Here is a 16639-nt window from a genome sequence, read left to right as displayed (position 1 = left end):
GTAAGAATCTATTTTTAGGGAACAGGGCTCAGATGATGTTTTATCAAGAGGTGTATTCAAACACACTGAGAAAAATATTCAAACACACTGATTTGAATGGTTTTGCTAAGAAAGAGATTCTGGAAGCATAAAATGGTACACAGTAACAGTTTTACAAAATGGTTTTTCAATGTTGAATGTGTGATTTTTTTGGTACTGTGTGTTTAATATCTCGTTCCTGTTAGGCTATTAAACACCATGATTGTAGGAACTATTTTATTTACTGCTGCTTAAGCATGCAGCCTCATTCCAAGTAGGGGGCACAGTAATTATTTGCTGTTAGATTAAAAAAGAAATCTGATTTACACACATCAGTGGAGATTAATGATTTTTAAAAGGATCCACTTTTGAAAATATTATTTCAGAAAAGACTGTGCCAAAAGCCAAATACCACTTAAAGTAATAGGAAATTTTCAGTCTATAAAATTAGGAGTACCATGTTGGAAGTAGGAAGAAGAAGAACAGGAGAATAAGAATTGTTGAATAGTACAGTTTTAGGCACTAACAGAGACTGTAGCTAATGTCCTAGAGTCCATCATTGAAGTGTCATCGTTTTATAGTAAGCATGGTCCTCTATTTTGACCTCTTTTTAAAATGCTCTAGGGTTAATATACTAACTTCCCCATACTTTAATGTAAATTATTTTTAAGATGAAAACTTCTAAGCAGAGAGAAAGGAAAAATTATAATTTGACCTCCACTGTGGTTTGCTATAGCTGATCATGAATTTCCAAAACAAATACTTGGATATTGTTCACTTGATCTTTACATTTTTGCATTCTTAATGATCAGGGCTGCAGTTCTCCTCGAATGTTTGTAAGTTGGTAGTTTATGTGGAATTTAAGGAATTAAGAAATGTTGAGTAGGTAATTTAAAAAGAATGTAAAAGAAGTAATGGCTCATTAATTTAAGGTTTTATTTTGATAATTTTATATTTGAACTACTATAAAACATAAAATGCCAAAGATAACTATTTGGCTGGCAACTTTAGGGACTTTTAATCTGGTTACTGTGAGTTTCAGGATAATCATAATTAGCAGAAAAATTGACAATAAACTAATATTTCAGGCTTCTTTTAAAAGACAGGAAATAGGAAAAAAGTACTGTATTTTTTCTTTCTGTCAAAGCTAAATCACTGTTTGTTTGTATTTATAGGCAAAATCATCAGCATTACAGACCAGTAATCAGCCCACTTCACCGGTAAGAAATTCTTTTCTTAAAGCTAAGCACCAGGGTTTCAAACAGGTTACAATAAATATAGATTATATGATACTCTTAAAGTTTTCAAAATAATATTTACCATTTTGAACTTTGAGGTTTAAAATATATTTGTTTTAAAACAGAAAGAGAATCATAGACTTGGAGAACAAACTTCTGGTCGCTGTGGGGGAAGGGTGGGGGGAAGGGAGAGTTTGAGATGGACATGTACACACTGCTATATTTAAAATGGGTAACCAACAAGGACCTACTGTATAGCACAGGGAACTCTGCTCAATGTTATGTAGCAGTCTGGATGGGAGGGGAGTTTGGGGGAGAATGGATACATGTATATGTATGGCTGAATCATTGGCTACACTACTATACAAAGTAGAAGATTTAAAAAATTATATATCTATGTTTGTCTTGTCAGTCTGAAGGACTTCTGAGAGTCTACATGAATTATGCTCTAAAATTATCTCCCTCCCTCTGCTGCTAAGTCGCTTCAGTCGTGTCCGACTCTGTGCGACCCCATAGACGGCAGCCCACCAGGCTCCCCTGTCCCTGGGATTCTCCAGGCAAGAACACTGGAGTGGGTTGCCATTTCCTTCTCCAATTCATGAAAGTGGAAAGTGAAAGTGAAGTCAGTCAGTCGTGTTTGACTCTTAGCGACCCCATGGACTGCAGCCTACCAGGCTCCTCTGCCCGTGGGATTTTACAGGCAAGAGTACTGGAGTGGGGTGCCATTGCCTTCTCCCTCCCTCTAGGAGGAATGAAATCTTTTATTGTATATTTTAAAAATTATGAACTAGATGTGTTTTTAAGTTTATACATGTAACAGATTGGTGACCAGCTTATTTTATTTTCTCAGAGACCATCTTGGTGGCCCTTCGAGATGTCTCCTGGTGCATTAACCTTCGCTATCATATGGCCTTTTATTGCTCAGTGGTTGGTGCATTTATATTACCAAAGAAGGAGAAGGTAATATGATAGTTTTATAATTGTAAAGTGAAAAAAGTGAAAGTATTAATCACTCAGTCATGTTCAACTCTTTGCGTCCCCATTGACTGTAGCCCACCAGACTCCTCTGTCTATTGAACTCTCCAGGCAAGAATACTGGAGTGGGTTGCCATTTCCTCCTCCAGGGGATCTCTGTGCCCCAGGGATCGAGCCTGGGTCTCCTGCATTGCAGGTGGATTCTTCACTGTCTTAGCCACCAGGGAAGCCTGTTTATATTACCAGTTTACACACTGGTATATAATTCTACACAGTATGTATTCTAAGTGGTATGCAAACTCTTCTACAGCAGGCAGAGCTTTCAGCAGTAGTCAGGGAAATAGGTCCATCTTACAGATGGATTGTCATACTGAACATCCTGTACTGATCTGAGACTGCGACTACCTTGGTAATGATATCTGGTGGGTTGCTAGACACTTGTTAGATTAAAATTTTTTCACTTGAGAGCATCTAAAGAATTTGCGCACTTTTGATTCATGCAACAAGAAAATGATTGATTACAGGCATAAGTTTTATGGAGAAATAATGTTCTTAACATCTGATGTTTATTTTGGGCCCTTTGCTAATATTAAAGGACAACAGATGAAAAATGCCTGCATTCATTTTCTGTACCTTAGAAATATAGACACTGGCACTTTAGAAAATGTTCACCCTGGTGGTGGACTGTCTCCAGAAGTAGGGCTTATTCTAATTTGAGAACCAGAATTCCAGATTGGATGCCAGGAAGTAATTCAGATAAGACGGAAAATAATAGAATCATTGGCAAGTACTCTGAGGTTGTCTAGATGAGGAGTAACGTGAGGCCAAAACTATTGGGTTCAAGAAAATCTTCAGAGCAATTTTTTGAGACACTACATAAACTGAATTATTTTCCCTGGATGGGCAGAGGGACAAATGTTGGTCATTCTTGGCCTCATTGATTATGTTTTTGTTGTTTTGTCACCATTTCTCATTAGGTCAGAACCGATGGGGAAAAGACAGGGGGTGTTTGGTGGTAAGATTTTACGTGTTCTCTTATGCATGTGCAGTAGAAACACATTTTTTAAAAAACCTACAAATTTAAATAATTGTATGTCTGTTATATCTCTATCAAAGAACTGACGTTTCTAATTACTGCACATGATAACAAAAGCAAAAACCAAATATTTACCCTTCTCTTACATAACAGGGGTAACTGGCTTACTACTCTTAAGTGCTCTAGTGAGAGTACTTCATAGTAGAGAAACTGAAAACGCACATGACCTCAGTTTAGTCTTCTTTGTTCTCTGCTTATGTTATGACAGTTTGATTTATCTTTATAAATGAACTCAGTAAGTTTTCTGATACATTAGTGTTCTTGGAATATAGTTGCTGACTTACAGAAACTTAGGTGGGATTTCAGAAGCCTAAGCTGCTTTCTCAGTGTCATTTACCCCTTTCTAAGCCATCTGTATATGTGTTATTTCAGCTGTTAAGATATAGACCGTAGTTTAAATCCTTTCTTTTCCCACACAATTGATGTTTCTACTGTGATGGTTGGTTGCTATATAGTGTTTTAAATGCTAACATCCCTGATAACAGGAGGAAAAAAGAGCCAAACTGTTTTTCAGTAGGTGGTTATGCTGAATTTAAGCAGCTGGGAACAGTGGTGCTAATGGAAAGTGTGTATATATTTTGTAGTGCATTCAAGAATTCTTTTTCATGTTTTCCTTTGTTGAAAGTTGGGGACTGGAGAATAGAGAAACTGGGCACAGGACAAAAAAACATAAAGCTTATTACTTCAGTATTATTTCACACTTAAGGTTGAAGCAGCTTGTCACTTTATTAAAAACTGAAAAAACAAACTGTACTTAGTCTTTGAAAATTACAGTTTTTCTAAAATGATTATTATTTTTTAATGTTCCTCACTAGTGAAAGTATATAACAGTCCTAAGTATGCCTTCTGTCTGTTGACAGATGTCTCTGAATGGGAAAACTTTGCTCTGTTTTTAATTTTCTGTTTTATTATTATTGAATCTGTATCCAGTTTTCAGTGTATCCTGGGTGTTTAGTCCTTCCAAGTTGTAAATTATTTAGTGCTGTGCAATTGCATTTTGATGAGATGGTGTTTTTATGTATTGTTTGGTTACACATGTAACAAACCAACCGGGGTTGGAGGTGGAGCCATGTTTGAATAAGAAATAAAGGTTTGGCTTTGAGGGGCTTTCAGTTCAGTTCAGTTCAGTCGCTCAGTCGTATCCGACTCTTTGCGACCCCATGAACCGCAGCACGCCAGGCCTCCCTGTCCATCACCAACTCCCGGAGTCCATCTAAACCCATGTCTGTTGAGTCGGTGATGCCATCCAACCATCTCATCCTCTGTCGTCCCCTTCTCCTGCCTTCAATCTTTCCCAGCATCGGGGTCTTTTCCAGTGAGTCTGCTCTTCACATCAGGTGGCCAAATTATTGGAGTTTCAGCTTCAACATCAGTCCTACCAATGAACACCCAGGACTGATCTCCTTTAGGATGGACTGGTTGGATCTCCTTGCAGTCCAAGGGACTGTCAAGAGTCTTCTCCAACACCACAGTTCAAAAGTATCAATTCTTCAGTGCTCAGCTTTCTGATGGGACCCGATGCCATAATCTTCATTTTCAGTTTCATTTCCAACTCTCACATCCATACATGACCACTGGAAAAACCATAGCCTTGACTAGACAGACCTTTGTTGACAGAATAATGTCTCTGCTTTTTAATATGCTGTCTGAGGGGCTTTAGGCATGTTTTAATCTGGCAGTTTTCATTCCAATCCTAAAAAAAGGCAATGCCAGAGTGTTCAAACTACTGCACAGTTGCACTCATCTCACACACTAATAAAATAATGCTCAAAATTCTCCAAGCCAAGCTTCAACAGTACATGAACCGTGAACTTCCAGATGTTCAAGTAAGATTTAGAAAAGACAGAAGAACCAGAGATCAAATTGCCAACATCCATTGGATCACTGAAAAAACAAGAGAGATCCAGAAAAACATCTACTTCTGCTTTATTGACTATGCCAAAGCCTTTGATTGCATGGATCACAACAAACTGGATAATTCTTAAAGAGATGGGGATACCAGACCACCTGACCTGCCTCCTGAGAAATCTGTATACAGGTCAAGAAGCAACAATTAGAACTGGACATGGAAAACAGACTGGTTCCAAATCGGGAAAGGAGTATGTCAAGGCTGTATATCGTCACCCTGTTTATTTAACTTACATGCAGAGTACATCATGAAAAATGCTGGGCTGGATGAAGCACAAGCAGGAATCAATACTGCCAGGAGAAATATCAGTAACCTCAGATATGCAGATGATACCACCTTTATGGCAGAAAGCAAAGAAAAACTAAAGAGCCTCTTGATGAAAGTGAAAGAGAGTGAAAAAGTTGGCTTCAAACTCAACATTCAGAAAATGAAGATTATGGCATCCTGTCCCATCACTTCATGGCAAATAGATTGGGAAACAGTGGCAGACTTTATTTTTTGGGGCTCCAAAATCACTGCAGATGGTGACTACAGCCATGAAATTAAGACACTTGATCCTTAGAAGAAAAGTTAGACCAACCTAGCATATTCAAAAGCAGAGACATTACTTTGCCAACAAAGGTCCATCTAGTCAAAACTATGGTTTTTCCAGTAGTCATGTATGGATTTGAGAGTTGGACTATAAAGAAAGCTGAGTGCTGAAGAATTGATACTTTTCAACTGTGGTGCTGAGAGTCCCTTGGACTGCAAGGAGATCCAAGCAGTCCATCCTAAAGGAAATCAGTCCCGAATACTTATTGGAAGGACTGATGCTGAAGCTGAAACTCCCAATACTTTGGCTACCTGATGTGAAGAACTGACTCATTTGAAAAGACCCTGATGCTGGGAAAGATTGAAGGCAGGAGGAGAAGGGGACGACAGAGGATGAGATGGCTAGATGGCATCACCGACTCAATGGACATGAGTTTGAGTAAACTCCGGGAGTTGTTGATGGACAAGGAAGCCTGGCATGCTGTAGTCCATGGGGTTGCAAAGAGTCGGACATGACTAAGCAACTGAACTGAACTGAACTGAATCTGGCAGTGTTTATCAGGTTTTTAGTGTCATAGGAAAGAAGATTAGAGAACAGTGTGCTTGGTTTGGAGGAGACAGGTCCGTGTTAGCGATGAAGACAAAGATCTAAAAATCGTCTTAGGATGGGAAAAGTGTGGCCAGGAGAGGGCCCATTCTGTATGTCATGCTCTGGCACAGTGTCTGGCACGTATCTGGCTTTCAGTAAATATGTGCTGAATACATGGTTAAATGCCCACTCTTGGTAGAGCAGCTGAAATACCATGTGACATGGATAGGCTTTGATTTTATTTAACGTATATATATATGCATCTGGATGCAAGCATACACTGAGATAATCCTATACACATGTAAAGTAACTGCTTATCTATTTGTGTTAAGCTTTAAAAAAAATTTTTTTTTACATGGAAAGTAATACTTAAGGTCCACTGCTTGATTTTTTTCCCCCCAGTATAGAAGAATGTACATTTTTTATAGTTGATTTAGTGTTAATTCCGCTATATAGCAAAGTAATTCAATTATACATATACATATACATTTTATATTATTTTCCATTATGTTTTGTTATAGAATATTGAAAATAGTTCTCTGTGCTATACAGTAGGACCTTGGTGTTTATCCATTCTATATATAATAGCTTACATTAAAAAATGATAAAAGTAAATGAGATCCTATATCAATCTGCAGGGTATCTGAAAAACATTCTTTCTGCATGCTATGAAGAGTAACATCTGTAGCCCTGTTCAAAATTAGGCCCCGAACAGCCAGCCTCCTAAGATGGTACTTCCTGTGGTACCATATTCCCTCAGATACCTAACCTGGTCATTCTGCTATTAGAGTTGTCCATGACTTAAGTCTAAAGTACTGATAGCAGACCTTTCTTTTTTGACCAAACCACATGGCTTGTGGGATCTTAGTTCCCTGACCACGGATCAAACCCAGGCCACGTCAGTGAAAGTACTGAGCCCTAACCACGGGATCGCCAGGGAAATCACTGAAAACAGACGTTTTAAGTCCACAAGACTAGTCTTAAAATGTTACAAGCAGACCTTTTCTCCTTTTTTTTTTGCAGTTTGCACATATTCTAGTTTGTAAACTCTGAAGTTTTGTGACACCCCTGTTGTAAGGCTATCAGCACCATTTTCCCAGTATCTGTTCACTTCATGTCTCTTGGTCTTATTTGGTAATTCTTGAAATATCTCAGGCTTTTTCATTATTTTTTTAATCAGTTATGGTGATCTGTGATTAGTGATGTTTGATGTTATTCCTATGACTTGTTGAAGGTTCAGATGATGGTTAGCATTTTTTAGCAATAAAGCATTTTTGGTAGAAAAGGTTTGTCTATGGCAAACCTAGACAGCATATTAAAAAGCAAAGATGACTTTGCCAACAAAGGTCCAATAGTCAGAGCTATGGTTTCTCCAGTAGTCATGTATGGATTTAAGAGTTGGACCATAAAAAAGGCTGAGTGCCAAAGAATTGATGCTTTTGAATTGTGGTGCTGGAGAAGACTCTTTGAGAGTTCCTGGACAGCAAAGAGATCAAATCAGTCAATCCTAGAGGAAATCAACCCTGAATATTCACTGGAAGGACTGATGCTGAAGCTCCAATACTTTGGCCACCTGATGTGAAGAACTGACTCATTGGAATAGACCCTGATGCCGGTAAAGACTGAGGGCAGGAGGAGAAGGGGACGACAGAGGATGAGATGGTTGGATAGCATCACTGACTCAATGGACATGAGTTTGAGGAAACTCCAGGAGATAGTGAAGGACAGGGAGGCCTGGTGTGCTGCAGACCGTATGATTGCACAGTCAGACATGACTTACTGACTTCACAATTTTTAATTGAAGGAATGTACAGGTATTTTTAAACATAATGCTATTGCAGACTTAGTAGACTACAGTAGAGTGTAAACTATGCACTGGGAAACCTGAAAATTTGCTTGTCTCACTTTATTGTGATATTAGCTTAATTGTGATAGCCTGTACTTTGAAGCAAGCATATTTTTAATTAATTAAAAATAAATAAGTGTTTTACAAAAGTCACGCCTAGGTTTCTGGGGCACAGAAACATCTCAGCATTCCTGACAGAGCAGAGTTCAGTGGGCTGGGGGAAGGCAGGATGCTATTCCTGCTTTCTTTTCTGTTATTTTCTGTAACTTCTCTAACCCCCTATACCCTCCATTATGCAAGTTAATTTTTTATAAAAGGAGAGAAAGTTTATAAGTGCCTGAAAAAAATCCCCAAATTCTGAAGATAGTAATAGTGACTTATGTCTATTACCCTATTACAGTTGAAGATTGGGGGTTTCATACATCAAGTCATGTGCTTTTTGGTAAATCTTTAGAAGACCTTGTATGGCAATCTGCATCACGTGAGTTCAGGCACCTCCCTGTCAGCATTTCTGCTAACACCTCACTCAGGCAGTCTTTACAACCACCCATGATTCTGTTCCTCCAGGGTTTTTTTTCCTTCATGCCATGAGTAATCTTCTCCTGTTATGTGAAAATCCATCTGATTATTTAAAATGTCACACCCAGATGTACATAAGATTTCTTCAGAGGATAAAGAATGTCTAGTTATGTACAAGGTCATCCTTGCCAAGGCATTGCCTAAGATTATTTCTACAAAGGTGGTGGTGTAGTCACCAAGTCATGTCTGGCTCTTGCAACCCCATGGACTGTAGCCTGCCAGGCTTCTCTGTCCGTTGGAATCTCCAGCCTAGACTGCTGAAGTGGGTAGTTATTTCCTTCTCCAGAGGATCTTCCCGACCCTAGGATTGAACCTGGGTCTCCTGAATTGTAGGCAGATTCTTTGCCATGTGAATGAGGGAAGCCCTTCTACAGAGGAGAGGAATCAATGTGTAATGACAGTTTCAGGCATTTTGGCCTCTGCAATGCTGAGGACTGTTTAGAAGTTTTACAGCTGTGGGTCCTTTCCCAGAATTCAGATCACATGTGATTGTTATCTTGTGCTCACAAGTTTATCCTTCCCTGGTAACTGACCCTGCTATTAGTAAAACTGTCACATTGTACGTATCTGAGTTGTTGGTTCACATGTCCTTTCCACCCCATCCCATCAATTAAACAGCTTTTTGAGGGCTGAGAGCCTGCCTTATGGATGGGTGATCCTCAGTCACTGGCACAGTGCCTAGAAAGTATCAGATACATAATATGTGTTGATTAAATGAACAGTTCAGGTTGTGCATCTAGCAAACTTTTGTTGTTTTAGTAAGTTTTTTGTTTCAGAACTTTTCCATTTTGATAAAATTATGAAATAATTTGCAAAAGTCTGAACTGTGGAATAGCCAACTAGATGAGATTCTAGAAGCCATAAGAGGAGTGTACATTTATTTATTAAATTTATTTTTAATTGAAGTATAATTGCTTTCCAATACTGTGTTGGTTTCTGCCAAATATCAACATGAATCAGCCTATGTCTCCTCCCTCTTGAACCTCTCTCCCAGGGAAGGTGCATTTAAATTGTTTGTTGGAAACTGTAAGTTGGTAATGTCATCACTTGCAGGTGGATCTTTCCTGTTGCGCTCTAAGTGACATGAAGTAACTGCATAAGAATCATTTGTAATTTCATGGTCTTATTTTGAATTTGAGTATTATTATTATGTTACCTACCATTCAGCAAATTGTTTGGTATGGATGTGTCTCATATTCAGGTTGTGTTTATACTCATAAGACCTTGTTTATTTTCCTCTTTTCAAAGAAAATTGAACTAAAGAAAATGACATTTTGTTGAAGAAATCTACTGGCCCTGGATTACCTCGGGATGATACCAATTGTGGAGCTTACACGAAAATCCTAGTTTGTGATGATTACATTTTTGTTGTCCAGTAGTTTGGTTTGTGTACATATATATATATATATTTTGCACTACACAAATGATAAACATTTTAAGGACTAATATTGCTGATACTTGAATAATCAATCTCAACTAGGTGATAAGTAGCATAGATTTCCCCTAGCCTTGACTTCGAAGGACATTAAATTATTAATTACTGTTTGGTAACATGTTTACCTGATTATCTCCCATAGAGAATGATAAGCTGCTTTTCCCAGGTATAGTTGTGATGATGAGAACAGATTTATAACTGGGTATTTTTAACTTTCTAAATTAAATAGGAGAAAGTATGCAAACCAGGAGTGAATTTCAACTAATAAATCAACCGTCTTTTTAAGTCACTGAACCGCCATGCAGTTTACTAGAAAAAGACTGGAAGAATCTTCTCCACATCCACTCTGTGGGCTGCTCAAGATCCCACTTGGGCATGCACAGCTCTGACTTCAGTGTTCAGGCATCATGACAAAGCAGAGCCCTGTGTACTAGGCTTCATTTTTACAAATGATTCACAGAATAGACCTTACCGGCTAATGGAAATGATGAAGAGTGGGCTTAAAGTAGGTTTGTCAGTGTGTTCTGAGTCTGCAGATCATTAATAAGATTTGTATTCAGTTATATACATGGATTCCTTTGTAATCATTTTCCTTTAACTGAGAATATCTTGTTTCTGCTTCATAGGGTGCTTTGAAATATAAAATGAAAACTTATTTATACTGTTTTTACAAAGGTCAAAAGGAAACACATGAAAAATCACTTTTCTGCAACTGGTATAAACCACACAGACCGGACTCTTAACCTCTTAGTGCCTCAGTTTTTCTTCGGGGTATAATATTGGAGACGTACCTATTTCTCAAGGGGTGTTGGAGGGCTTTGCAAGCTAGCAGGCCATAAGCTTCTATTTGAATAAGACACACCCAACTAGTGTAAATTTAAGTGTCTCTCCCCAACCCCCCACCTACAGATTAAGAAGAAGACTGTAACTTAGATTCTTGAAGGCTTTCTTGGGAATTGTCCTTCCTGTATACCTTCTGAAACTCCCTGCTCATGTAGATGTACCTTACTTATACTTCCAAGATTTCTCTGATTCAAAGGCTTAGTATCAAATGATTTTTAAATATTCTTGGTATGTGTGATGTTGGCTTTAGCATCATGTGTTCAGAGTGTTTTTGATAAGAGAGAAAGTAATCTGTCCCTAGTATAGAGGGTGGTTCTTTGTTTACCTGAAGAAAAAGAATATGATTTGCTTTTCTGAAGACTGTTTTTTCCCTTGATTTTTTCTTACATGTAACTTGGTGTTTTTTTAAAAATTTTTAATCCCATCTTGATTAAAATGTGTCTGTCTAAATGGATCTACTGATTATTTGCTTTTAAAAAGCTGTCCTCTATTTATTTAGGGGAAAAAAATGAAGCCAGTAACTGAATTATATGTAACAATAAAATTTAAACCTGTGGATCTGGAATTATTCTAAAAAATTAGCCCTCTATCTGGTATCAGAAAATGGTGGCTTTCCTCTTAGTATATAAGGAAATAAGATGCAGAGTAAGAATGTAAGCAGTTGTGATTCGTGACAAGCAGTTGGAGGTAACTAGCTCCTAGGGATAACCAATTGTATCCTATTCCAAAGTCTTATTTTATAGTTTGAAAAGCACTTTGCACACTGTTCTTGTATATACAAGTAAAGATGTAATTACATGACATAGTGTTACTGCTTTGTTTAACAAGAATCTCATTTAAGATTGACAGCTATGGTATTTTTTTAATAATAATACTTTTCTGTTTCTTTACTGTAAAATTAAGTTAAAAATAAAAGGTTAATGAGAATTGTTATGGTTTTTATTTCTTGTTACTGTTAGAAGTGCGTTGATTATATACTAAGGCTTAAATAAGAATAAATAGTAGGGATTCAGAGAAAGTAATTGTTCCTCTTTCAAAATAAAGCCATGCTATTACACATCATTAAAAAGAAACGGGGTGGTGGTTAACTCATTTAGTTGAAAGTGTTGTTGATCATGTGAAAATCTTAAGTTTCAATTTTTATTCCAACTCAGTGGCTTCCCACAGCCTCTCAGTGCAGCCTTCATCAGCCATCTTAAATGCATACAATTGGTCTTAGGTAGAAAATGGTGTTTTTAATACAAATGTATAACTTGTAACTTCTCTGCTGCTGCTGCTAAGTCACTTCAGTCGTGTCCGACTCTGTGCAACCCCATAGACGGCAGCCCACCAGGCTCCCCCGTCCCTGGGATTCTCCAGGCAAGAACACTGGAGTGGGTTGCCATTTCCTCCTCCAGTGCATGAAAGTGAAGGCGCTGAGTTGTGTCCGACTCTTAGCGACCCCATGGACTGCAGCCTACCAGGCTCCTCTGTCCATGGGACTTTCAGGCAAGAGGACTGGAGTGGGGTGCCATTGCCTTCTCCGTAACTTCTCCAGGTAGTGATAAAAGTGATGACAGCTGTTTGTAATCCTTAAGATATCAGTGTTCTGTTGCCTGTAATAGGAACCTAACTGCAGCAGCTTGAGTTGTTTTCCTCATCTACAAGGAGTTAGGAAGTCCAGGGCTAGTGATGTGCTCCTGCAGTGCCCTCAGGGACACAGGTTCCGTCTGTTGTTCTGTGCTGTCATCATTAGGGCGTGGGTCTTCTCTTTGTGTTTGCCAAATGACTGCTGTACATCTCGGTCCAATGTCTACAGTACCAGCAGGCAAAGATCCTTATCTAATAAAGAAACTTGTAACTTTCCTGGAAGTCTCACAGGACATCCCTTCACCATCTTCTTGGCTAGAACTGGGTCTCATATCTTTGTCTGAGAATAAAATTGTTCTAGTTTATAGAGATACTAATTTTATAAGTTTTGCCCATACACAGGAAAGGCCATGTCTTTTGGCCTTTAATACTGTCCTAAATTCTCTTTTCTTTTCTACTTCTTAGTCCTTGTTTTCTCTCCTTGTTTTCACCCTGATCTTGTCTTTCTCTCCATTAATCCTCCTTTTCAATGGAACCATGTTTTTCAAGCTGAAAAATGATAAGTGTTCTTTCCTTTTTCCAAAGAAACAAACAACTTTTAAACTTATCCGTAATACAGGTGAGGTGTAGCCACTGTCATTTTTCCTGCCCAGCACAAATTCCCCCCGCTGATAAAACATCACTCTCCTCTTCCTCCCTGCAATTCTGCTCCACCCCAAGCCACAGTAATGGGCATGTCCCTCAGATCTGGCCCCTGTCTATCTCCTTCTCCTCTTGACCACAGTGACAATCCCAGGGAGGGCTGTATGACCATCAGTGAAGCAATAAGAGTTATTCTCCGGATCTATTTCACAGAGCTTGGAGAGAAAGGCTTTTCCAGAATCTTACATAGTTTGAGTCATAACAGTATGTAGCCCTTTCAGACTGGCTTCTTTCACTTTGCAATCTACATTTCCTCCATGTAATATCATAGCTTCATAGCTCATTTTTGTTTTTATGGCTGTGTTTCAATAAAATTTTATTTACGAAACAAGTAAGGGGCCCTATTTGTCCCATGGGCTGTAGTTTACTGCCTTCTGATTTAGGTAATTCATCTCTTTTTAGCATTGATTAATATTACATTGTCTGGATGTACCAGTTTCTTTATTCATGTACTAAAGGACATCTTGGTTGCTTCCAAATTTTAATAATCATGAATAAAGCTGCTGTCAACATCTCTGAGTAGGTTTTGGTGTGCTCATAAGTTTTCAACTCACTTGGGTGAATACTAATAGAGCATTGCTGGACTGCATGGTAAAGTCACCCTTAATTTTGTAAGAAACCGTCAAACTGTCTTCCAAATGGAGTAGGAAACGGCAACCCACTCCAGTATTCTTGCCTGGAAAATTCCATGAACAGAGGAGCCTGGCGGGCTAGTCCATGGGGTTGCAAGATGACCGAGTGACTTTCACTTCACTGTCTTCCAAAGTGGCTGTACTATTTTGCCTTTCCACCGGTAGTGAGTGGGAGTTCCTGTTGCTCCACATCTCTGCTAGCACTGGGAGTTGGTGTTTTGGATTTTAGCCATTCTGATAGGCGTGTAGTGGTTGTCTCATTGTTGCATTCTCTTTCTCTTTAAATTACAGCCTCTAAGGTTATAACTGAGAGACCCTGAGGATGTCTATCTTGCCACTTGGAGGAGCCTTAAATAACCAACTTCTAAATAAGCCTTATTTAAATAAGGCTTAAATAAGCTAACATCTAGACCTAGGAACTTAAACAAGAGTCAGAAAACTGAGTTCAACTCCATTAATCCAGTTAACTCTGAAAACCCTATCCCTATGTTTACCCATAGGGTTTACACAGTTTTGTTTACATGGGTTAATAAATTTGCCTTCTTACTTAAGACAGTTTAAGTTAGGTTTCTGATACTTGGACCAGAGTCCTGACTAGTGTAGATGACTTGCAATTGTCAGGACTGAGCGCAGGCCCTGAAGCCAGACTGTCTGGGTTCAAATTCTGTGCAGTCATGGAAAGTCCCTTACCTTGTGTTTCCGCTTCCTTAGCTATACAATGTTGATGAAAATATCTCATAGGGTTAATGTATGCATAAAGTACATAGATAAGATATAGTTCAGGATATAGTAAATGCTTTTAAACTGATAGCTACCATGATGATAGTAATATTGGGTTGGCCAAAAAGTTCATTTGAGTTTTTCCATAAGATCTTATGTATCAATATATTACACCAATAATTGGGTTATTATTTCACTATATTACATAAAAATCCAAATCCCTTTTGCAGAGATAGGCACTGGTAATGTTGGTGCAAATGTACCAATTTTTTTTTTCCTTTTTAACAATAGCTAGTCGTTTCAGTATCCTCTGGTTACTGTTCCCTCCCTTAAAAAGTGTCATAGATTTCTGCTCTGGAGGCAACTACTTTCAGCACTTCTGGCTGTTTGGAACTTAGCTCCAAGGGTCTAGATGTGTGAACTGCTACTTTTTGATACTTCTGTTTTGGGAATTATCTGTTTACTTCCACCTACTGAAAATGGAAGATTTTATTTTTTCCCCCTCCCTTTGCACAGCTCATGTGTAAATAATTTACCGTTTATCACTTTGTTTCCAAAGGATGTGGTAAAAGATACAGATGAACCTGTAGATGGAAGGGCTGCAGGAAGTGGTGTGGAGCTTCCATGCCTCTCTAGGGGCACCATTCTCCCAGTGCCTCCTTGTGTTCATCAATGAGAATGCAGGGTGGGGCAGAAAATTACATTCTCTAGAGAAAGGAAACAGAGTTAATGTTTGATATTGCCTATGTGACTAAGCCTCCATCAGAATCCCCCAAGTACAGGGTTCAGAGAGCTGCTCTGCATGCAGGATCTTAGTTCCCCAACCAAGGATCAAAACCTTGCCCCCTGCAGTGGAAGCTCCGAGTCTTAACCACTGGACCTCCAGGGAAGTCCCAGAAAATTCCAAGCTTCTAATCATGGCTGGGTCTTTCTGGTGACCCCCCTCCCCCCACCCTCTGCTCCCCCCATCCAGAAGCCCACCCAGAGTCACCTCATTAGAACAAAAGGCACTGCTATCACCCAGGAAATCCCAAGGGATCTAGGAGACCTGGGTGAGGAATCGGCCGAAGATCAAATATGAGAACAACAACAACAAAATGCTCCTGGTGTTCTTATCACTTTGGAGATTAAAAGGTTTTAGGAACTCTGTGCTGGGAATAAGAGGCAGAGACCAATAGATGTATCTTCTATTATCTCTTACCAGTCTTTTTTCTCTTTGGATGCTTGCAGTATGTTTTTTCCAAGACCAATAGATGTATCTTCTATTATCTCTTACCAGTCTTTTTTCTCTTTGGATGCTTGCAGTATGTTTTTTCCAAGACCAATAGATGTATCTTCTATTATCTCTTACCAGTCCTTCTTCTCTTTGGATGCTCGCAGTGTGTTTTTTCCACATAACTTGGTATGTACAAGAAAGGTATCGGCTACAATGCTGCTGTGTAATAAACAGGCTCAGAACTCCTATTCTTTCACCCTTCTCATCCCATCCATCAGTAAGTCCTGTTGATTCTACCTCTAAAATTGTCTTGAATCCAGATGGGCTGGTCCAATAGCCTTCTGTTCGGTCTCCCTCCTTTAAACATTGCCCTGACCCTTCCACTTTGCACAGTTAGAATGACCCACACACGGCTGGCATGGTATTAACTGAAAGGAGGCCAGGTGGAAACGGTAAATATTTGCACAGTCTTTTGGACTCTGAGTCTGTTTGGAACTGGTTAAAAATAAGATGGTTCTTCCTGACAAATAAGAGTGACCAGACCTGAAAATGGTCTTCAAGATGTTTTGGAGAATAATAGCAGAGTTTTATACAGCGACTATTTCCCAAACCCCAAATTAAGACAAATATTCTGAGTAGTAGGGTACTTAGCGCCATAGTGATCATTTATTAAATACCATTTAATGTACTTAACGTGTTATTTGAGTCTGTACTTGGTATTTATGTACTTCGTGTTCTTTG

General features: G+C 38.8%; 1 protein-coding gene across 4 annotated transcripts in view; it reads left to right on the top strand.

Annotated features, from left to right (window-relative positions):
- Positions 1–11871, top strand: part of ACBD5 (acyl-CoA binding domain containing 5) — a 31379-nt gene extending 19508 nt beyond the window's left edge. For all 4 annotated transcript variants that reach the window (XM_061435811.1, XM_061435810.1, XM_061435808.1 and 1 more), the window contains 3 exons: positions 1194–1238; positions 2107–2216; positions 10030–11871. In XM_061435811.1, the coding sequence (XP_061291795.1) occupies positions 1194–1238; positions 2107–2216; positions 10030–10042 (168 nt within the window). In that variant the 3' untranslated portion in view covers positions 10043–11871. The remainder of the gene's footprint in view (positions 1–1193; positions 1239–2106; positions 2217–10029) is intronic.
- The last annotated feature ends 4768 nt before the right edge of the window (positions 11872–16639 follow it).

This window comes from Bos javanicus, chromosome 13 (assembly GCF_032452875.1).
Source record: "Bos javanicus breed banteng chromosome 13, ARS-OSU_banteng_1.0, whole genome shotgun sequence".
NCBI lineage: Eukaryota > Metazoa > Chordata > Mammalia > Artiodactyla > Bovidae > Bos > Bos javanicus.
The sequence above is the reverse complement of the archived record's forward strand: the minus strand, read 5'-3'. Positions and strand labels throughout refer to the sequence as shown.